This window comes from Lepisosteus platostomus, chromosome 27 (assembly GCF_059453375.1).
Source record: "Lepisosteus platostomus isolate fLepPlt1 chromosome 27, fLepPlt1.hap1, whole genome shotgun sequence".
Classification (NCBI taxonomy): domain Eukaryota; kingdom Metazoa; phylum Chordata; class Actinopteri; order Semionotiformes; family Lepisosteidae; genus Lepisosteus; species Lepisosteus platostomus.
Genome location: NC_142637.1, coordinates 2,523,497 through 2,546,843, shown reverse-complemented (window position 1 = coordinate 2,546,843; position 23,347 = coordinate 2,523,497). Strand labels below are relative to the sequence as shown.

Here is a 23,347-nt window from a genome sequence, read left to right as displayed (position 1 = left end):
AGGTGTGTGGGTCACCAGGACTGGGGACTGCTGCTCAAAACCTTTATTCTGCGTAACTCTGAAAACCACACCAACGGTTTTCCTTTTATCCACTGCTGCAAGCAAGGAATAACCTACTGTATAAAGGACAGCATATGTTAGACAAAGGACATATTTGGAATATATATTGAAATGCTAGCAAGGAATGCAAACTTCACAAAACATGAAAAAAGATGTCCAACCTTTCTCTGGGACCTAGTGAGTTTAAATAAAGATCTTCTCCATTGAGTAACTAAAGGTGACCTGTCTGCTTTTAATTAAGTCTAAATAATCTCCAGACCCTTCATGTCCAGGACACTAATTGACATCACTGTCTTAGATACAAATGTGTTTGGTATCAATACAAATCGTGCTTAATGTATTTTGGTTTGTTGTGTTTGTGCTATGCCAGTCTCAAAGCAGATCCTATAACAAACCACAGCTGTCTATACCTGGTCTTGGTGTGTACAGCATGTAGCCATTCATACAGCAGGGTGTTTTAATAGTGCACTGAGTGAAGAGCTTGCTGAACGGTGCAACAGTAGTGATCTATGTAGAATCTGAACCCTCAAACCTTCATGTCCAGGTTTAAAGATTACTCCACACTGCTGCCTAGTTCTAGTCTCCTATTTAAGTTACAGTTTAACATAGTTAAAAATATTAAAATTCAATCACATGTTCTCCTTCTGTTACTGAAAGTACAATTGCTAAAAGATTAGTCTCTAAAAGTAAAATCCATTATCCGATAATGCTTCTGATTGAATTTCAATCAAGGCAGGCTAGCTTTCTGAGACTGATTACTTATTGATTTATGCTGACACATTATTTCCATCTTGTAGACAATGTGGGGAAGCAACAGGAAAATGTTATACACTTACAGTAAAAGTGCAGAACTTTAATCAAGAGATATTAGGTTAAAATGAATACACTAATAAGGTCTCATTTAACATATTGTGTACAGTTGTCATCACCACATTGCTGGAATCAGTCCAGAGAACAGCAACCAGATGCATTCTGGGGCTGGAGAGATTGTCCTACACTGACCGGCTGAAAGAACTGAACACCGAGAAGACTCCAGGTGAAGGTGCATGTAGTGAAACATGAGCAAAAGGACAAAGTGGAAACTACTACATTGAGTGCATTAAAAGCTGAGGATAGGAGGAACGTATTTATAGAAAGTCTGGAACAAACTACCTAGGCACGCTGCTGAACCCAATACCCTGGCTTCTTCCAAGACATCCTCAGATCAATTAGCTACTAACTACCAACCAGGCAAGATTAACCAGTATAACAAGATCATTCCACTAATTGAATTCTTTCTGCTGTGGGAGTCAAGATGCAGTTACAGAATGTCAGTTTTACACATAAAGCAAAACATTTGTGCTTTATGATATCATTTTTGTTCCATTTCCATCGCGTGGGACTCTTTTATGGTACCTATGTGCTACAGTAAGGAAAAAGCACATACAATAAAGCAGCTCATGGAAAATAATTAGGGAAGAGACAGGAGTTTCTGGGAAAATCAAGTCTTTCCCCTGAAACGATCCTCACCCACTCCAGCTCTGTGATATTCTGTCTGGAGCAGCAGCTGCAACTGCCCCAAAGGAGAGACAGCTCTCACCAATCCCAGCTCAGCATGGCAGCCTGGCCAGCTCTCCCCCCCATATCTGCCCACAGCTCTTCTTGAAACGTGTCGGATTAAGTTAATTATCTGGAGACGAGATCACCAGGGAATTAGAGACTGCACACTGACTATGGTGGCTCTGATAATGGGGTAGTAATAATGACAGTGGTATCTGTAGTAATAATTTACACTAATCACTCATATTGCAGATGTTTAACTTGCTTTACCAGAAACTGAAGACGGACAGGGACATTCTCTGCTTGTTCCCCATGTCTCTGGACAGTTACTGCGGTGAGTGTTTACCTTATCATGGTCAACAGCAAAGGGGTGTTATTGAGTCTGACAGCACGCCTCCAGTTTCACTAGTATGTTGACATTCATTCAGCACACGCATTGGTCTGTTTTGTGGTGGATGCACTAATGTCTGTCACTTTTAAGATTGTTAAAGCTAAAATTAAAGTGATCTGCATGACTGTCACATCTTTCCTTGTTGTAATAACTAGCAGTAGAAACCATGGCTTGTGAGCCTGTAAGACAGCTCTGTTTTAAAGTCTTCTTATATGGGTTCTGTGTGTGCTGTGTAAATCCTGTTTTGTGTCTGTTTGTAAGCTTGTAAGTCCAGTCACTTTGTTTCTGAGGTCATGTGTATTTAGAGCAGAGGTGTCAATTACAGCACATGCTAATGTCTTCTGATCTATATTCCACCCGAGCTCTCAGATACAGGCCTAATTATTTAACTTACATGATTGTAATATTTTTAACATGGCTCCAAAGTGTTTCAGTGTTTTACAGATATGTACAGTAACTGTACTTTTTATGAAGTGGGTGCTTTTAGTTGTCAACTGTAAAAGCCTTTAAGAAAAATCCCACACGTGTCTAAGAAAGTATAATAATTAAGCTTGTTGTTTAATTGATTACTGAGGTTGGAACCAAGACCCTGCAGTACCTGAGTTTGACTGGCTCAGTCTGGCTCAGAGGCTGTGACCTCATGTCTGGGATCCGGATTTCTGTTCTACAAGTGTGTTGTACAGTTAGTCGACTTTGAAAGAAGCACCTCCTCCCACAGCTCAGTTTAGTGTCTAATTAATGAAATTCAATAAAGAGATGGACAATTGATTTAAATTTGCTTCTGATAAATTTAGAAATGTCCAAAAGATTTATGCATCAACCCAATCCGTAATTGACAGCTGTGTTTGACGGTTTTCGGGTTGCTGCTTCTGTGCTATGGAACACTACGAGCGAGAATGAAAGGCATGCTGCTCTGAGCATCCACCTGCAGAACCATTTCTTATTTGACAGCCCTATTGTTTAGAATTAGAATTGTGTAAAATATCAAACTAAACACCGCAAATGAGTTCGCAGATTAATGAAACAAATTCATTTCTCTTGCAGACTAGCAGGACTAGCCCAAGTCTCACACACAGCCTAGGCTCAGAGGTGTGGTGGGAAGGGGACAGAGCGGAACTCTTGGAGCGCCAAGATGGATCCAGATCTGAGCTTTCACCCCGAGGAGCAGGAGGTGTTCTTTGAGGAATACAAGCCCCCGTCCCGGGATGCCATCTACCTGCCCAAATACATCCTGTACCTGCTGATGGCCTCTCTGATCGTGGTGGCTATGCTGTACGCCATCATCGGCCACCTCATCAAGGACCTCATCCACGACTTTGCAGGTACGAGCACCAGGGGGGAAATCCTGGCGTTTATGGGCTCAGGGGCCACTGCTGTGGGGTCCGGCATGTGTGAGAATGCTGGTTTCAATGATGTGGCTAGGAAGTCCAACAGATAAGGGAATCGTTCAGCTATCAAGTAGGGTTCATACCCCTGGGTAGCTGTCTGTTACTCTTAGCAAGTTCATGAGCTTCATTCTCGGGATGAAGCCTGTGAGGGACTTGGTAGCAGCAGATACAGACACACAAGTTCACCTCTAGTTTTTTTAAATTAATAATTCCTTAAACCCTAGGCCTAATTCTTCTCCATTTCCCCATCCGCACCAACCAAACCTCATACTCAGATTTGTGGTGGTGGTTCCCATGCCAACAGCAGGACCATATGCCTTAGCTGACCACAAGCTTCCTGGTCCGTCCAGGCCAGGGGAATCAGACTCAGGTCCCCGAAGGCCTGGACAGCCATAAGCGAACGATTTGTTAAATTAAAGGTTCATCTCTTCATTAAACCTAATTAGCTAAATGATTGAACCAATTATTGAGTTGAAGGAACATTCCTGCTCTTCATCGCCGGCCCGCCTCTGTTTTCCCCACAGACTGGCTGTTTGGGATGGAGCCGGAGGAAGTGAGGGTCAATCCCTGGCAGAGTAAGGACAAGTTTGAGGTGGACTGGTCCCCCGAGACCAGCCCCGAGCTGCAGGAGCTGGCCAAGGCCGAGCAGATCGAGGTGGTGGTAGAGGGAAGAAGGGGGGTGCCCGCCATCTGGGTGATCTCTGACACCCGAGAGAGCCGCCCCCCGCGATCCGGGCCAAAGGTGGCCTTTGGAAAGCTCAGCTGACCAGTCCAGGCTCAGGGAGCGGATCCTTCTCTTTCTTTGCATTTGATTGTCAACTGTACTGAACTTCATCTTGGTTTCGGCAGGCTATGCTTTCAAATCTGAGTAGCATGCTTGGATACTGCTGCACAAAGGATGCTACATCAATGTATATCTGCATTATACAGTAAATATGTCTTTTTTTTAAATACCAGCATAATAAGCCTCCTCATCTCCCCATTTGGGAAGTAGAAAAAAACAGCCTGCACCATAGTCTCCTTACTCAGTATTGTGAAATAATTTAATAAATATCCTCATCTCTCTTTACTCAAACTTTCTCTTTCAATTACTCAGAGCAGATGCTGTCTGTTAAATCTGTGCTTTATAATCAACAGAGAATTTTCCCATATCTGCAAAAAGACTTTCAAGTGATGTGAGGTCACGTTTGCTTGGGGTGATGGTAGGCGTTTGGACACTGTAGATCACGTCTGGGGGTTGATGAGCTTTTTGACGTGATTGGGTTTTCAATGCCAAATGAGCTAAATGGGAAAGCGAGGAGAGCACCTGGGTGGTAAACCAGGCGTTTTTCATTTGTATGTTTATCAGCTGGGGAACAAGAATACCTGTCAGAAGTATGTCCTAATTTCTTCACATTTTGTGCTGTCCCAACTGCTTTTCCAGAGGATCATTAATGCACCAGCCTGAAGTCACCAAACCACACCCTGACTCTGTATCTGAGTGTGGAGCTGTGAATGAAGAATGTTAGACCGAAAAAATTTAGAATCGACACTGGCTACATCACCACAATTATTGGTGATTCGGAGCCAACACTTGACCAAATTTGATAGGTAAAAGAGAAAAAGTTGTCCAATACTTTCAGAAGACTGAAATGCCAAGTCTGATTACCAGCAATGAAACTAAGTGTACTGTAGTTCCCACAGCTAACAGCTCATCGCCAAATGTAGCACTGACACAAGATCCTTTTGTGTTTCATCAAATTAATTTTTATTAAAATACAGCAAAATAAAATAATTTGTTCTTTTTCATTCCCTTGCAAATACCATCACAATAATGAAGACTGAACTGAATTATCATCTGATTACAGTTCTGTTTCCCAGAGAACTTACACCCTGCATCCTGTGATTGAAATCACTGGTGCAAAGAGTAAGAACAGTAATAAAACTACCTATCTCTTGGTAACTACTGATAAAAACTATCGCCCTGCACTTCGCCCTGTGCGAAAATCACATTTGAAGGGGATGTTCATGAAGCAGGCACAGGTGAGAACACGCTACTAAACACAGGAACAAAATGTCCCTTCAAAGAAGATCTCTAGCCTGTCTGCTGCTGGCTGTTTCAGCTTGTGAAGCAGAGCACGGTAAGTCAATTAGGAAAAGATTCTGTTTGTTTTATGTTCACAAGTTACACCAACAGTTTAGCTTTTGCCTAAAATGATCGTTCTATACTGTATGTACTGTTTGAGTCAGAAACATGTAGACACTGCACAAAGCAGAAATCTAGCCATTCGGCCTTCATGTATTGTTTTATATGATCCTACATTATCACAATGGAAGAAAACAGGAGTTAAGACATTGGCTACTAATTCGCATTTAAAAATGAGTGTGTGTGTCTGTGATGGATTGGCGTCCTGACCCGGGTGTACCCTGCCTTGTGTCTGTTGCTTGTCGGGATAGGCTCCAGCTCAGCACACTGAGTTGAAAAGCAGTTAGGAAAATGGATGGATGGATAATACATTTATAATACATTTTACAATAAAACATATTGCAAACCCCAGTCTTCTTTTTATCAAAATAATGTACTAAAAACAGAGATCCTCTTAAAAGAGCTTCCCAAATGGTCTCAGTCATGCTGTAATGGAAGAAGCAGTAACCTACTGTAGCAAAATACACAAGAAATGATGAGCCTTCCTTTGACAGATGCTTTTAAAATTTAAGTAACTCGTGTTTGATGTTTTCTTTGCACTGAGATGGCAGGGTTTTCAAACCACTGACAACATGCAGTTATATAATTGGTCTAAGCATTTAAATTAAATGCATAATACTTCTAACCAGGCTCTCAGGTGTTTTATGATTAACTGTATCTTTAAATAATAGGTCTTGTGTCTTTATGCGATTCAATCCGGCCGTGATGTTGAAGTCAACACCTCTGATCAATTACTTATTAACTATTAAACAGGCTGGATGGGCTGAATGGTCTCCTCTTGTTTGGAGCTCTTACTGTAGGTTTTTAATGAAGTGAATGTCTTACCTAATCAATTGGAAAAGACCTTTGAACCTTGCTGCTGTGTGAGTCAAGCTAAGAAAATGATCAGGTTAATTATTTAATGGACCCCTCAGGTGGGAACAAAAATGAGAACTGAGTTTCAGACTGAGAGGCCCCCCAGGAACTGAGTTTCACACCCCCAGTCTAAATCTATGCAGTTTTACTACAGCTCCTGTTCTCTGCTTTAGAGGACCTAATTGCTCAACCTGTGACCTTCCTCTGCACTGGGATTTATCATGCCTTGTATTTCATTTCCTTTTAATTCCACGCGTGCATGCTGTGCCGCAGCCATGATCTTCTTTATATAGAAAATCCTATTGACCGTAAAAGTGAGCACAATGAATTGTCAGGAGATTGGCTGGACTGAGCCAGCGGAGAGCACTGAGCTACTGTAGTTAGTGTTCCAGCTGCGAGGAGAAAATGTCCGGGGTATCTCCTGTCCGTCTACCTGTTGTCAGCTGTTTGTGATGGCTGGCACGCAGCCTGCCTCTGGAGTTCTCCAGGCGGGATTGCAAGATCAGCAGTAGCTGTGCTAATGAAGCTGCAGTAATAAAATTGTAATGCTGCCTTGTTACCACATTTGGAGGGCACCTGTGCAGATTAAAGTAATTTACTGGGCAGAATTCTAGCTAAGTGTTGTATATGACAAGAGTCCCCCTCCCCTCAAAAACAACTTATGGTTAAGGATGCAGACCAGGAATTTATTGATTTTGCCCTTTTCCGCTCCTAACCTCGGAAAATGCAGAAAGACGTGATCCTGCTATTTCGGTTGGGTTCGTTAATGGGTGCCTACGTGAGGATGATGGTGATATAAGGATTCAGAACAACTGTAAGGCAAAAGAGCGCCAGACAGGGCCCTCAGCACCAGGTGTCATGACTGAACTACCTGTCACCTTGCTGGCTCTCTCTTCCCATGACTAGGTGGGCTGCGGGCAAGCTCAAGCACTGCCACCCTGCAGCCGTGGCTGATCGGACTGGCAGCTGTGGTGGGCTTCCTGTTCCTTGTCTTCGTCCTGCTCATCATCAAGCGAGTGTTCTTCAAAACAGACGAGTAAGTGCTCTCCCGGGGGAACGGCACAAACAGGTGCTCTGCAGCCTGCACGCTGCGCTTTGCAAACCGCACTGCGTTTCAGTACCCTGCAGTGGCTCCCGGGAGACGCTGCGCAGCACACCTGCTTCTCCCATGCTGGCAGTTAGCCAAGCCAAGGAGCAAACAGGAAATGGCTGTCGTGGAACATGGCTCGGTTCGGAGCTTTTTTGCACATCCTGCCTTGATTCTGAGTTACCTCCTGACAGAACTGGCCCTGGTGAGAGTGTGTGTAACGGTCTGCCCTGCACCTGCTGCTTGCTGGGATAGACTCTGGCTCCCCCGTGACCCTGAACTGGAGGAAGAGGTTAGATAAAGGATGGATGGCTTTCCAACCAGTCTGCTAGAGACCCCAGCAGCTTGTATCACTCGTTCTACCTGGGCCCTTGATGGAACTAATAATATTCTAATAGTCTCTTCAAATACATAACTACTCTGAAACTGACAGCTTTATAAGCCCTAGAAAACCTTTCCTAAGAAGCAATAATCTTATTTATTGTTGTTTATTTAAGAGAATAATACATTATTAGTTTACTAAATGTTTCCATTAAGTAACTGAGTGTTACCCAATTGATAAACAATGTGTCAGGAAGATCAAGGCTGGTCTGTTCCACAGCTCAGTTACGATCCACACTCCTGGGCCTGGACAATCAGAGCTCTGAAGGTCCCACAGGGACTCAACGATTTGAAAGCAGCTAGAATTGAAATCAAAGTCTTCCAAAGTCATTAAATGCTCCGGGGGCAGCACCCTGCTTGCTCCCTGTTGCTTGCTGGGATAAACTCCAGCTCCCCTGCAGTCTTGGACTGGATAAAGCTGGTAAATGGAAGGATGGATAAAAGCTCAGCTCAAATGAAAACCAAAGATCTTGTGGCTCTGGGAGCACAAACTTCCTCTCTAACACATCCTGCCTGTGTCTGTCATGAGGAGAAGAGGTTGCCGTATAGCACTGTACTTATTTTCCTGAGTTATATATAGTATGTCACATTTCACGACCAAGCTGGGTTTCCAAAGTAGGGATAAACTGCACTGGATATTAAAATAGCAAATACCATTAATGATGGTCCCTCCAGCCTATTTATCCAGTACAGGGGGGAGCTGGAGCCTCACCTGGAAAGTAATGCATTCAGGGCAGTGTACACCCTGGACAGGACGCCAGTCCATCACAGACTGACAGTGATTAATTAGGTGTAAATTTCAGTAGGAAACTACTGTAGACCATGGGCGGAAATTTAAAAAGCACAAAAACAGTTCTTTTTCATAACAAAAACCTCTAAATACAGCAAGAAAATGTGATGTGGGGCTTTTATAGATGTAAATGTATTCACAGAGCATTAGAGGACAGAAAACCCGAAACGCGGGGATGATCAGACACAGGCACTGAAAAAAAGGGCTGGCCGCGTCCCCAAACATAAAAACACACCCTTCAAACTTTCTGCTCCAGCTCATAAATCACGCCGAATGACAGAAATAGCAGCTTATCTGCCCTTTCTGAATTCTTTCCTGGTTGAAATGCCAGACCGCTGAATTCCAGTTTCTTGATAAACAACTCTGGTGACTATAGAAAGTTTACACATCCTTTCCAAAGTCACACGTGACCAAATTAGAAATACAGCAACTCTGGTGCCTGGAAAGGTAGGCAGGTCCCTTTCCAGGCTGTAAAGGCCCAGGGGGAATGGGGGGCAAGGGCCACCACTTTTCTCAAACCTCCGACCCTGGAGGTGGGGGGATGTGGTCAGCATCATGCTCCAGCCGGCCTGTTACCCCCCGGTACTCACTTGGACAGCAGGCTGAGTGAACCTGGGAATTAGAGAAGCTCCATCGCCTGCCCCTGCCTGGGATTGAATCCAGGACCTTCCGGTCAGGAGCGAGACGCCCTTGCCGTCTGAGCTACCACGGCTTTTGAGTCTTGTAAGGAACACTTAAATCGATCACCTCCATTTAAAGACACTCCCGGGGCCGTATAATAAAGGACCCCTCCATAAATTCTTCTTTTTTTTTAAAGGTAAAGATGATCGTTTTTCACTCAGTGGAAGCGTGGACGCGCAGGTGGAGAGCTCTGTTCTGAGAAGGCTTTCTTGAAAGTGTATCGCACTAGACAGGGAAGATGACAGATCTCAGATGCTGAACGCCGGCAGTCAATTACCCAGAGGCGCAGCCGGTCAGGGCATGCTGCAAACCCTCCGAACTGTACGTGCATAGACTTCCTCAGGGCTAGGAGCAATTAAATCAACTTCTTGCGCCAAGGGGATGCCAAGTCTATAAAGCTTGTTGTCCCTCTAGAACTGTGCAATTATTACTATCGCTCTATAGAAGAAAGGGCAAATCACACTTGGGCATCGAACTGGTCTGTCACATTTATTTTTCAAACAAAAACTCGCATCGCAATAAAGGGGATAATTACTGGACAGAACAGTAGTATCGTGCCCTCTGCACCGTGCGCTAACACGTCCGTCACAGTTTACGGTATTTGCAAGGCAGGGTTGTTGTGTTGAAAAGCCGCCTCTCGTTGTGACGTGCTAATGTGCTGAAGAAGTTAATCGATCAAGGGTTCTTCGTCTTCCTACAGGCCGGAGGGAGCGGGGGAGCGCAGGAAAAGCGGCCAAGACAACCCAGCCCTGGAGGTTGAAGTCTCCGAAGCTAAAGACAGCTCCCAGACCAGTTTTTAATGCCAGCGACTGCGTCGAAAATGTTTTTTTTTTGTATTAATCGGCTGGGGAGCCCTTACCTCTCTTGTGATTGTGGTGGTGTTTTCAGGGACAAAGAGATCAGTTGCATTCGCTAGCATCCCCCGAAGTGCAGCACCGGCCGCAGACAAATTCCCGAGCGGTCGCCCGCCTATCAGACTTAGGCTACAAAGGCCAGCTGTTAAAATATCGATTAGGAATGTGGATTATTGAAATTAACACTGGGATCTCAAACACATTTCATTGGTGTTTTACGTTTTTTGTTTGAAGTTATGCAGCCAATTAAACAATTAAATTATTTTCTTAGACACACAGTATGTAGTTTTTTCTTAATGTCCTTTACAGTTGTGAACTCGAAACACTGATTTAATTTCAGGTACAGTTATCTATTAAACACTACGGAGCGTGGTTAGAAATACTGAAATATTTCTGCACAATTACGCAGTTAATTAAACCAACAAATAAATCAACTAAAGTACGTGCAAACCAACTACGGAACCTACTGTTGCAAAAAACAACAACAGTTCTAAACTTTGAAATAATGAAAAAAACAACATACAAATGGTCCTATTTCTTTGTTCCCCAAAGCATGGATATACATATAGCGGATGTAACAAAAACGCATAACAATGCAATGCACACTTGCACAATTCAATTAATCGCTTTCCTTTCTGTTGAGGTACAAAATGTTTCCAAACTATCAGCACTTGTTTCATTTAAAAGGCGGATATTTATATAGTGTTGTTAAAAGAGTTCAGCGTGTCGGAAATGATTTTTATGTTTTTTTTAAGCGATATTCTAGAATTAAAACAAAAACATCCTCCGGCCGATCTTGGAGTGAGAAATGAACAATCGTTTTACTGTAACAAAGCTGTCATATCGAAAGTCTGCGATGTTGGAGGGAAACTCTCTAAATCATCCACAGCACAAGACTTCAGGAAGAGAGCGTAGAGGAGTTTATTGTCATATATACTGCACACGGACACTGGAAGTACATTACAAAACGGTACCTAGTATGGACAGTCATTAAGCAGCCAGAACAATAAATACAGTACACGGTAGAGAGCAATAAGGCTTAAATAAGTTCACCCGCACACGCCTTACCTACAAGAATTTAATACTATTGCCTCGGTCTGGTGCTGTGGATGATTTAGCAATGCCTGCATAAACAGCCCGGCCCGGAGATGAACGCAATTAGCGTAACGCTATCTAAAAATTATAAATAAAGTAGTCAAGTCAGACAGTCCACCGTCATCTGGCCCATTTTAAGGTAAGTGTGTGTTTTTTTTACGGACCACTAGGTGGCAACAGAGTCGTTCTGACTGAAAGCAAAGCCTGTTAATGTATTTAAAGTCAGCCGCTACCCCTGCGTGAGGCTAGCGGTCTGAAGATGGAAAGATTGATGCCGAAGATCACTCAAAAATAAATTAAGAAAAGTCCTTCGTTTAAGGTCATACAAGGTAGTATTTGAAGCCTCTTATCCCTCTAGGAAATCTCTTACAATCACTAACCAAAACTTACACTACTCTTTTCAATAAAAGAAAAACGTTATTTTTACCAGATACGTATCTTATCCAATTAGAAAAGCAGTAGTTAGTAAAAAAAAAATACAACTAGCAAACTATTTAAACTAGCTTTGCCACCCAAAGAAAACAGTGTTTTCAGATGTCTTGGGAAGGACAAAAGCCAGCTCCTCATATTTCAATAAGATTGCTCTTTCATGTAGGTTTCATGTGAGAGTGTAGTATTCCGAGTTGTGCCCAGAACCTATTTAATATTTAACATAAACATTTATAAACCGAACGAATGATTTGCTGTTCAGAAAATAGTCGTACCTACACCACTTTCCAAGAAAAACATCTCTGTGAAGATGCTGACTGCAGTTTCTGGATGGGCAGAAAGAGAATCGTGTTAAATTCAGTTAAAATCCAAGCCCTACGTATTTCTATACCATTAGAATCATCACAAAACAACTGTTTTCTCTTATTTTCATTTGAAATATATATATATTTTTAAGTAAAGTATCTTAGCCTAAAAACGAACATTTTGGAAACAAATGACGTATTTCTAAAGTTTAACACGAGTCATGCAGAAATTCTTCGTGTCTCCATTAGCAGATATAAAGGAACACAGGAAATAATTCCTAAATTGATGTGCATTTGTCCAAGTCACATTGAATTTGATTTTAAAATTACTCCACAAAGAATGTTAAGCCAAAGCAGTTGTACGGCAGAATAAAATTACCTCGGGGTACTGTATCTACTTTGATTCAAAACTAACTTTGACACAGGAGTGCTGCTGTCGAGTCCAAGCAAAATTCAAACCTGGACAGAGACGTCCCACAAAGAAATAAACCCATTACAATGTTACGTGAGTGTTCCTTTGTTTTTACTAATGTATTATCAGTCTTCCCTCTATTTTTTAAGCTATTTCCCTAGTGGAAATGTCAAATGCTTTCAGTAGAGCTTGTTTCCAGTTCCCTAATCTGGTATTTATTGCTATGAACTGCCGTAGAATGTGCAGCAGTTATCTGCGACTGGTAATTTAATGATTGATGGCAGAAAGTACAGCAAACTCGGATTTTCCTATCCTGGTCCCAGAGGGCCGGTGATTCTGCAGGTTCCAGCAGAGCCCGGTTTGCCTCCTGGACCAGATCTAACAGCGTCTCCCAGCTCTTCAATTCCTGCTGCTTTGAACAGACACAAACCTGCAGATACACCTGTCCTCCGGGACCAGGACCGGACACCACTGACGCAGTCTGTCTCTTTAAAAGTGATGCTGTCATAAACTGGTTGGGCACTAGTAGGTGTTGAAACGTCCAGAACTAGTCTAACCTGTAGATAGCAGATAAACAATTTCTACCGCGATTTTGCTCACGGGAGACTTTGATTTGAAAGGTCACGGTGACAGTTTAAATGAACCCTTCTGGGGTTGAAATTGCTTGATTCCCTTACAGCTGGCGGATTGCGCGTTAAACGCAATTTTGCGGCGCAGGTCTGACCGACCCGCAGTGTCCTGACAATGAACGTTGTTAATTTGTTTCCTTCTGAAAATGACTTCACCGACCCAATTTAGCTGAACGGGTCGTGTGGGTGCCGGAACAAGGTTAGAGGTGTCGTGTGCGCAAGACTTTAAAGGACCGGCAGCCCAGGTGATATTCCCCCCTTGACCCGACGAAAACAAAATCACACGTTGAAAATCAAATCAATGAACTGACATTCAGAATAATGCAATGTAAATGTGCGTCATGTAAAGGGGTTAAACAGCTAACTCTTTTATTTATTACTGCTGGACAAGCAGGTCAAAGCCTCTCTCAAGGTACGGCGGCACGAGCTACATTATATGTACCAGAGTATTAAAAATTGATCAAATTGATCATGCACGTTTGCGATTTTCCTCATCGATACCCCACGTTCCCGACGTCAACTTCACGCACCAGTAACACCGACACTTGATGTTGTTACACGTGGTTGTTCATTCTAGTTCCCTCCTTTGGAAATCGAAAGGAACAGCATAACAACAGCACTAGGCCGCCTCATAATTATTATTTCTTTTTCTCTGATAGTGGTAAATTAAAGTACTAAAGAGGGCTTTTTTTCTTTATGTACAGGCCTGCACAAATATTCATCTCCTGTCAGTAAGATCACATCTTGACGAATTATAAACGATGTACACAATTTTATTTTTTTGAATGAACTATTTGTATTCAACACAGTAACGATAAATTGAGCGCTGCGAAGGAGGATGAAACAGCCAAGCCTGCAAAGAAGGTATAATAAGTGAAATTTGCTGGTTGCATAAGAATTCAGCCCCTCCTGAGGCAGTTCTTAGTGGACACGAATGTCTCTGGCAGCTATTGCTGTGGTCAAGATTTCTGGAAAGATCCCTACAAGCTTTGCACAGTGAGATGGTGCGAGTTTGTCGATTCTTCCAGGCAAACTTGAGGAAGACTGACAACATCCTCCTCCTTATCGTTGCCTCTCTACCACTTCATCCTTAAGGTGGTTTTCTGTGGCCTGGCTGAGAGTCGCCATCCACCTGAAGGAGCTTACAGAGAGGTGCATATACTCTGAAGTCACTTTGAATATATTGTGTACACAGAAAGACGTTACGTTACTTTTGTGACCTTTCAGCCTTTACGTTATATTAATTTTGCCCCCTTGGGTTGCCGTAGCAAACGGGTTGTTTTATGCGATTGCAGATCTTCTAATTAATTCCCTTTACAAATCTAATTGACATACTTTCAGCATTTTTTTTTGCCTTTATCAATTTGGGGGTAGGTTGTGAGGATTCTAACTATTAAGTATTATTTTTAAGGGTTTTGACTGCAAGCTTATCTGGAAACAAAAAGTGGAAACGTCACGTGTGAGGGGGTGAATAAGTTTGCAAATTATTATTTTTAAAATAATTCTGTGTATGAGCTCAGTATGCAATTCCGCTAAACCCCAAATCTGATATTTTTTTCTGATTTTTTAAATCTCTGTTGATATACGCTTAATACAGTTATATACGGTTGAACGTCCATTTATTACGTAGTCAATTAACGTGATGCTAAGCAACTGTTTTTACGCGTAAAACTGCGACGCGACAATTACGGAGAAAACAGAACAGAAAACGTATTTAAACTTAAGGTAAAGTGATGCTTTTACTTCAGTACTAGGAAATAATTGTTTTAGTTCGCTATAGCTGAATGTTTTTTGTGGAGAAAATTTGAAAACAAACACTGGGAGCTATCGGTTTCTGACTCAGCATGTGGAAAAACGGGTTGAACGCTCCCCAATTTTCTAATTAAAATTACATCCATGAAAAAAGATATTACTTTAAGTTTCTCTCAAAAATAACCATACCTTTACTTTGTAATTGCACTGCTAATTATTTCTAGCTCTACGTGCTTAAACAAGTTTGCAGCTGTGGCTTGATACGCACCATGACTTTCAAAAACAAAACCAACTAGGCCGCTAATCTGAACATTTTAATTAAAGCCTTTAACGGCCTTGTCTTCAGAAATTAAAAAAAAAAATCTACCTGATTTTACTTGCTAAGCTTGTGAACTTTTTTTCCACAGTGGAGACTCTCGCTGGCCTTTTTGTGAAGCCTCCCTGCTTTTTTCTAATTATACAGTACATATATGTCTGTAATTTATTAATAGGTTCAGGTTGTGTTGTGTGTCTTTTACCTGCCTGCAAAGCAAATTTCCCATCTGGGACAATAAAAGTTAGTAGGCACTCTGCTTGCTAGAACAGCCCTCACTAGGGAGTAGTGGGTTAAAGCTGGTCTGGTGCTTTAAAATCTGGCTGTGAAGTTTTGCACCTTTCTCTGTTAGTAAAACGCTGTAAAGAGAGGAGCACAGAGCCTATCAAGCTGCAGATCCAGACATAATGGGATATCCCTGTTGGGTTTTTCGTGCATGATATGGCTTTGCTCTGCTGAGTTAATTGTTGTAGCTTGGCACTCACTGGATTCTCTCAAATTAGGATCCTGTTTCCCTTTGATTCAGGAAGGGAAACAGCCCTGCAATCAAAAATCTATAGTAGTAGTAGTAGCAGCAGCAGTAATAATAATTAATGATAATAATTTAAAAAGCATCTTTGCCAAACCATTGCTGCTTCATTCCTTGCCATCGGAAATCCAGCAAGAGGGTATTTTAAAAATGTCTTTCGTTTCTAGGAGCATTTAATAAGCTGAAGAGTTTGTTTCAGTGTAATATCGGGCTGTTTCAGTGTACTCCCTGCCCATTCCTGCAGTGTTTCTCCAGAGGTTAAATTTAATCTTCCCGAGCTTGGAAGTTTGGAACCATGTAGTGGTTTATGAGATTGAAAGAAGACTGGGTCATGCATTTAATGACAATCATCTATAATTTACGCTCCCTTGTTCAAAAGTGGGTTGCAAGTAGTGAGTGGAGCAGGGGAGGGGAAAACAGAGACTTCGTGATTGCACAGGCAGGGTTTTGCTAATACTTCACAGATCCGTCCCATTAAATGCACAAGCCAAACGACATTTTAAAGGCATTCTCTCAGGATATCTTATGACAAGGAGACCCAGAATGAAGGATTTGGCAATGTTTGTTTTTCACTCTGGCAAGACTGTCTACAGGATATAGGACGTCTGCATGGCTGGTCATTACCTCGGTTACAGAAGCAGACGAGCTCCACTGTCTCTTTGCCATGGTTGACCAGTGCTCTCTCTGGACTCCTGTCTTTGAAAACAAAACTGCACATTATAAGCAATAAATCTTCATGGAGCATTTTTAATACGGTTATATCTTTAATGGGATGGACTTAATAAGCTTCCTTACACTGTTTTATGAGAAAAGTTAAATGTGATTGTTATATAGCATAAGGGGAAATATGTGGTGCTGGCACTAAATAATTAGCTGATCCCGTCATTCTATAAAATGGAAAAAAAAGAAGCTGTACCAGAATTCTTCGTGAAACAGGCATTTTTGATTTTGTATTGTAGCTTGGCCACATCTCATTTTGAGAGAGTTGTCACATGCCGTTTTTAATGTTGAGTGTTTTAAGTTCTGTTTCTTATTTAGCTGGTTTTGAGTTTCTCTCTGTGGGTGGTAGTGTAGACAATGTGGGTAGTACACATGGCCTGTGTGAGTATTCTTTTGAATATCCGTGCAGCACATTTTAAATGGAGTCAAGTAATTGTCTTTTACGATATTTAAGAACAGCTGTGGGATTTACACTGCAGTGCTCTAAAAAAGCAGTTAGCTTTTCACTAAATAGACAAACGTTTGACCTTGTATCTTCTGTCGAAATAATTCTTGATTCTAAGACTGGTCACTCACTAGCTTCTGACAAGTCACTGCAACATTTCTGAGTCAAAGCACAATGGAACATGGAGGAATGGTAGCATGGTACTGGGAAAACATGGCAAAAAACGTCAAGTGAACCTTCAAACACTTTTTATTGGGTCATTTAAGGAACAGTAAGCCCTTCTTTGACATTGAGTATTTCTTATTTTAAGTTCGAGACCAAGATTTCCCCTGCAACAAGCGCAAAGGACCAGGCAAGCACCTGGAGCTCCCTACAGCCTAGATATATGTTGCTGTCAAAAGAATTTTGGAAGAAGACAGTAGACATTTGTAAGCCCCTGGTCAGAGTGACCCGTTCCTCTGCAGCTGTGAAAACACATCCGAGCACCAGGCCTTAGCAACCAGCCCATCGCCACGGCCTTCTGCAGCTGGGATAACTCCATCCTGAAGGAAGCTTTGAGAGAACTTAATCCTTTGAAAGAGAGACTTATTTCTGAATTGAAAAACAAACAGACGAATAGGATTTAGTAATTAAAAGACTTTAAGACTTTTAAAATGTATGTTGAGAGTAAGACAACTGAAGGTGTGTTGCAAGTCGTACCATTTGTCAATGTTAGGTTACAAAGGTCAAATAAAGTCCAACTATGTTATACAGAACTATTATAAAAAAACTTTAAAAAAAAGTTTTTTCATGTTGTAGCCTTGTTGTATTTAACAATTCATTTTCCAAAGTAATTGACATTGCCTCAGTATTTTTGTACTCTTATTTCAGTTGATAGTTCAAATTGGCAGCTATCACGGCAGTAATATTTTCATATCCAATAACAAGCCAGTGCACGTTTTCAGAATTAACAGCGAACCAAAAATGAGAAGATACAAGGGGAAACGCATTTAAGACAGAAGCGGTTCTGTACAGAAAGGGATGTTGGAGTCTTGAACAAGCGACCCATCCACACGTTGAAGCTGGCTGCTGAGATCCTTGATTCACCTCACTACTGGTATCCCAGAAGAGCTCCGAAAGTCTGAGAATGATCAGGGCAGCAGCAACTGAATGAGTTTATAGCATAGTTGGGACATTCTTCGGTGTCAAGTCTTTTTCCACTGACCTAATTTCCTGAAATAAGGCCCCTTCCTCAAACTGTTGATTAAATGTTATTTTTAAAACTGAAATCTATAATATATCTTTTCAATGGGGAGAAAAAAGAATCTGCTATCCTTCTTAACGTGGTATTCAGATCTGATTGAGCCGAAGGGAAACAGAAAAGTAAGCAGTAAAGACTTGTTTTAGTTTCATTTAATTTCAGTTGTTTGAAACTTAAATACCCACCAGTGGAAAGAGAGGGTGTTGCCGAGACTGATACCCTGGCTTCTTTCAAGAAAAGGCTGGACGAGATCCTAGAATAAATTATCTACTAGCAAACATATGAGCTAGGCAGCTTCCTCTTATATGTAATCTTTCTCACATTCTTTCTTTCAAATAGCACACAGCTAAGCAGTGTAGCGTAGTTCAGAAAATGGAAACAATTTCACAGTCTGCACTTATTTCCCTTTCTTACCTGTGACTGCATAACAAACATTGAGGACGAGAGAGGATGTGACTCCCCCCTGGATGGTACACTGATCAGGGATTACTTCCCAGTAATGCTGATCCCCATGTACACAGCTGGGCAGACTGGAGCAAATGGGGTAGAGTACTTCACTCAGGGTACACAGCAGGAACTTGAACCCACTCCCACCAGTCGTGAGGACAAAGGCTTACCCACTCCACTGTGCCATATCCTTGGATATTTAGTTCTGAGTTTTATATTGCCTACACAGGGTCAGTTCTATACCTGCAAATCTTACTGCTTCCATTCATTCATTTCCTGTTTGTGTGGGTGGCATTTTTACTTCTTACTATCATTCTTAGTCAACATTTTAATGCTTCAGTCAAACTGGCCACAAGCTCTGTGCGTAAGCGCCTAACAATGAAAAAAACACAAATATTATTCATACACCTACATGCAAGCAAAATCTAATCGCAAATGCAACTAGTGACGCATAAACAATACGCAGGATCTTGGCTGAGTAGGCCAATTGACAAACCACTGAGTTAGGTTTAACCCTGAAAAGGAGCCCAGTGTTATTCCATGTTATGTAGGTAGTAAGAGATGACCAGACATGTCACTGGATGCAGGGAAAATGTCTGTCAGCTCAACCAAAATCTAGCTACAGTGTTTCAGAATATAATGTACATTGGTGTGTTAGTGAGTGTTAAGTTATGCTCTACCCTATATAACTGGGAAACTGGGGGGGGGGGGTTTAGTGCAAGCATGAAAAGTGAGTTTATTAAACATCTTATGTGAGTCTGATTGTAGAATAGTGTTTGGAGATTAAGGTGTGCTAGTGCAGTAAATTAGGCAATCAGAAAAATAGCATCCCTACCACAAAATCTGTCCATTCTCTAATATTCAACATGGCTAAATTGCTATATATACAGTATACAGCTAAATTGCAGTGGTGCCATGTCGTAATCGATCAGTTGAGTGCCTGCTTACTCACCAAAGCTCTGGGTCTGTTTTGAAATACAATCCTCTCCTCATGCAGACTCAAATGAAATACTTAATGAGCAAGCTGTATCACTGGCACCAGCAACCCACAGAGGTACCCTGTGTTATACAAAGACGCCATGGGAGCTCCTTTCCTTCTGTCAGAACGCTGTGTGTATACAGTATGTCTGTGTTTAGCTTTCAGTTTAAAAATAGTCTGAGACATGAAAGGCAGGGCTCTGGATTGGGTTTGAGCATCTGGATTAACAAAGAGGAGTTGCACATTGTGCTTCTTACAGCCAGTAACATCAACAGGTTGCTTATGACTTTCTTAGATGAATAGCATGATGCAATTAATGAACATTGACATTAACAATGTTTTTTTCTGGGCTTTTGTTGTAGATGAGGAGCCGTGGCTGAGATGCAGCGAGTCCCGTGCAGAAGCGTGGGGCAGTGGCGTCCAGATTGGACTGCCTCAGAAGGTAAGCAGGGGGAACCCAGGCACAGTTCAAAAACCATTCCAGTAAAATATAATAAGAAATGTTAAAGTCAGCATGTTTGGGATGAGAAATTGGACACTTTGCTCCAAGCTAGCAAGCACTGCAGCCAATTTTCTTCCTTCCTTTTCCAACCTCTTGCTATAAATCACCCGCGAGTGCCCTCTTATGAAAATACTGGTGTGGAATGAGCTGCGACCCTGGCTGCTGCCTCCCCGAGTCGCTGGACTCCACAGCGGTGTGCTGCCCCACCGAGCCAGGGCCCTGCAGAGACAGCCCCAAGTAGACTAAAACAAACGAGCCGTCTGGGATACCCCCGCAAGCCCCCGCCCCACAACCACTAAATGCAAAAACACACAACCGTCATCAGCAGTGAAGTGGCTGCCGGCCTGTTTGGATAGGCTAGCTGGCATGTGTCCCCTCAGCCCCCTCTAGAGGCAGGGTTCAAAAGGTGAAGGTGAAAGCAACCGATGCACCGCTGAGGCTGGCTGAAGGCCCGAGACTGACCTGCAGCAAAAACTCCTAACTACCCCCAACAGAAACATCAGTGCTTTCTGGGTGAAACGCTTAGTTATGAAACTGCTTGTGGTTTGGATTGTCTTGTAGTGATTGTAATTAGTGTTTGGTGCCGTTCCCTTGCTGGTGTCTCTGTTGCTATTATAGTTTTCTCTGGGCTTTGAGTGTATCATCAAGTGGCTGCAGTGTTCAGTTTATCTGAAAGTAGACAATTTGACATCGTGAGACATTTTCTTTTGCGTCTGTTTTTCTACATTCTTTGACAGCCTTTCTAATCGTCTGTATCCTTATTTTTAAACTAAATTGCATGTCAGATGTCCTTTATGATCCTGCCTATTAGAGGTACTTTAAAAAGCAGTTTAGATTTATTGAACATTCCTCAGTTGTGCCAAAGCCCATCAGTCACCTCCTGATGAATGGCCATGGAAACACAGCCACTTGGTGAAACAAAGCCGCCTCAATGCCTTGGCCAAAAGACAGCTTGTCTTGCTTTAGATATCACAGGCTACAGCGTGTTTCATCACTAGCCCTGTATGAAGCTTTGGGAAAATTGAGAACAGACTGCACATTTTTTTTTTTTTTTTCATTGAATTGCTAATTTTTGCTGGGGTGTATCTGGAGCTGAATTAAACTTCATCAGTTCTGTAGTTTTCCTGCTGCATCTCCATCTCGCCCCTGATATACAACCACACAAGGACACCTGCGCCCCATGTTACGAAACCAGATGGAGCCCAGTCCTGTCGTAACCAGTTCTTTCTGTCACTTGTTCCCTACACAATGCTGTATTCATGTTCTATTCAGTGTTCGTATTCACATCCTCGTGCAGTATTCATGATCGAGTTTCTTTTTGGGTTTTCTCTGAAAAAGGATTTAATTGCTGTTTTGGTTTAGAAACAGAAATCACATTGACAACGTGCTGTTGCTGCATTTTTGCCGCTCTTAATATTTCGTGGAATATGACCGTTTTAAAGGAGCAGCACAGGGGTGCAGTGGTTAACATGGCTGCCTCGCAGCACTGGGGCCCTGGGTTCGATTCTGGACCTGGGGTGCCGTCTGTGTGGAGTTTGTATGTTCCTCATGCATTCACATGGGTTTTCTCCAGGGCACCAGTGCTGGGAGCATTTTGTCCTGCAGTCTAAAGACAAACTGGTACGTTAGTTGGCTTCTGGGAATACTGGCCCTGGTGTGAGTGCGAGTGGTGTGATGGACAGGCATCTCCTACTGTGCTCCTGTTACTTGTCGGGATAGGTTCCAGCTCCTCCACGACCCTGGATTGAATGTGGAGGTTTGAAAATGGTTGGATGGATGAACCTTTTAAAGCCGAAGAAGGGTACGATCTGTAAGCGATTAAAATGATGGAATGTACTCTTGGTACCTTGCATAGAATTCTCCGCTCGTCTGATTGCTGGGCACGACCCAGAGTTCAGCCCCACAGATGTGCCGCCAGATTTGCAGAGTCATTGGAACGTCTGCTGGCAGTTTGGCAGCCCCTGGTTGCTGTGAGTTTGCCCAGGTCTCCTCAGCCTTGCACAAAATGTCAAGAGATGACAGAATGTTGTTTTTGTTTGTTATTTTGTTTGAACGGCGTAGTACGCTTTCTGCCAGTGCTCCATGTCTAAATGTGCAGAGTGATATCATTTCAATGTGCCAACCCATCGCTTTTTTTTTTACATCTGTTGAAAAGCATGAAGTACATTTCTTTGGCTAACAGTACAGAGCATGCAGTATATTTACAAGATAAAGTAGCTGCCAGTATGTTTTTAAAGGATAACGTTTTAAGACAGTTTTAAGAAAAATATCATTTTTTTCTTACTTCCCTTTCCTGCTGTGTATGAATTGAGTTTGCAGAGAACCTGAAATGACTAGTGTTTAGTTATAAATCTTTCTCAACCATCATTTCTCATCAGTTCCTGTAGTCACTGCCACGGTGTTAGATTGCATTGGTTCTCTCCCTGCTTGACCTGTCTTAATGTAGATGTCCTGTGCCATGTGAGAGGGCTTTGTGTGGGTTGGGTCATGGAAAGGAGTCGAGAAGAATGTTCGACTGTCTTGAGGGGTCTGTGTTTAAAGGGAAGATGCTCATGGACACACTACTTTGAAACAAGCAATAACTGCTGTTGTATGATGTTGTGTAGCTCCATATCCCTGTGTTCAGTGCGTTGAGGATTGGAGTGAGGGATTCACCTGTGTCCAACTAAAGATTAATTCCACCCTGAAAAGTATAAAGAAGAAACGTAATGTTTCAGCCGTTTGTGCCTCTTTCTTCAGGCGACACCTCTGAATCATCAAAGATCAAAGTGAACTGCACTGCCAAACCAACCCTTTGGGTTGTTGGGAATTTTGTGTGGTGTGCTCGAAATAACAGAGATGCAAAAAGAGAAAGAAAAAAATATAGATAATTTACTGTACACATATCTACACAAACTGCAGTACAATGCTACATAATAGTGAGTTAAAAGACCAAACAGCCTCAGGAAATGTGTTCTAGATACATGTTGATACATCTTAGACTTCTTCATAAGGGAAGAAACTTAAAACAAGGGAAAAACTGGGTGGGAATAGTCACTGATAATCTTTTGAGTTTGACCAATTTAAATGTGTTGCAGATTTGAAAGCAACAGATGGCGAGTCGCCGTCAGTTATTTTAGAAGTTGTTCCCAAACCAGAATGGTTGTTTCTGCTTTCTACTTTTCACTCTGATGCAGCTCTCCATTGGAACTTCGTCCAATAAAAGAGGCTTGTTTTGCACTAACCTCTATGAAATCACATTAGAGGGCCGGAGTGCTTCGGTTTTTTGCGCACCAACATATGTTGTGCTTCCTTTAATTGTTTCGCAAAGTACTCATTGCAGCTTCTGCAAAATTATTG

General features: G+C 42.2%; 2 protein-coding genes and 1 long non-coding RNA gene across 3 annotated transcripts in view; all 3 read left to right on the top strand.

Annotated features, from left to right (window-relative positions):
- The first annotated feature begins 1,715 nt into the window (after positions 1-1,715).
- On the top strand, positions 1,716-4,447 carry LOC148638976 (uncharacterized). The gene is made up of 3 exons (XM_088622112.1): positions 1,716-1,933; positions 3,035-3,312; positions 3,903-4,447. The coding sequence occupies exons 2-3, from the start codon at positions 3,123-3,125 to the stop codon at positions 4,142-4,144; spliced, it is 432 nt and encodes a 143-aa protein (XP_088478238.1). The 5' UTR covers positions 1,716-1,933; positions 3,035-3,122; the 3' UTR covers positions 4,145-4,447.
- Positions 4,448-5,340: 893 nt separating this feature from the next.
- Positions 5,341-10,489, top strand: smim24 (small integral membrane protein 24). The gene is made up of 3 exons (XM_088622113.1): positions 5,341-5,498; positions 7,325-7,454; positions 10,058-10,489. Exons 1-3 carry the CDS (start codon positions 5,432-5,434, stop codon positions 10,155-10,157), a joined length of 297 nt encoding a protein of 98 aa, XP_088478239.1. The 5' UTR covers positions 5,341-5,431; the 3' UTR covers positions 10,158-10,489.
- A 3,876-nt stretch (positions 10,490-14,365) lies between these two features.
- Positions 14,366-23,347, top strand: part of LOC148638974 (uncharacterized) — a 46,888-nt gene continuing 37,906 nt past the window's right edge. The window contains exons 1-2 of the long non-coding RNA XR_015930824.1: positions 14,366-14,806; positions 19,869-19,948. This is a non-coding gene — a long non-coding RNA (uncharacterized LOC148638974). The remainder of the gene's footprint in view (positions 14,807-19,868; positions 19,949-23,347) is intronic.

Coding starts and splice junctions, on each gene's coding strand:
- LOC148638976 (XM_088622112.1), top strand. CDS start 3,123: ATGGATCCAGATCTGAGCTTTCACCCCGAGGAGCAGGAGGTGTTCTTT. Junction 3,313..3,902: donor CCTCATCCACGACTTTGCAG/GTACGAGCACCA, acceptor TTTTCCCCACAG/ACTGGCTGTTTGGGATGGAG.
- smim24 (XM_088622113.1), top strand. CDS start 5,432: ATGTCCCTTCAAAGAAGATCTCTAGCCTGTCTGCTGCTGGCTGTTTCA. Junction 5,499..7,324: donor AGCTTGTGAAGCAGAGCACG/GTAAGTCAATTA, acceptor TCCCATGACTAG/GTGGGCTGCGGGCAAGCTCA. Junction 7,455..10,057: donor GTGTTCTTCAAAACAGACGA/GTAAGTGCTCTC, acceptor GTCTTCCTACAG/GCCGGAGGGAGCGGGGGAGC.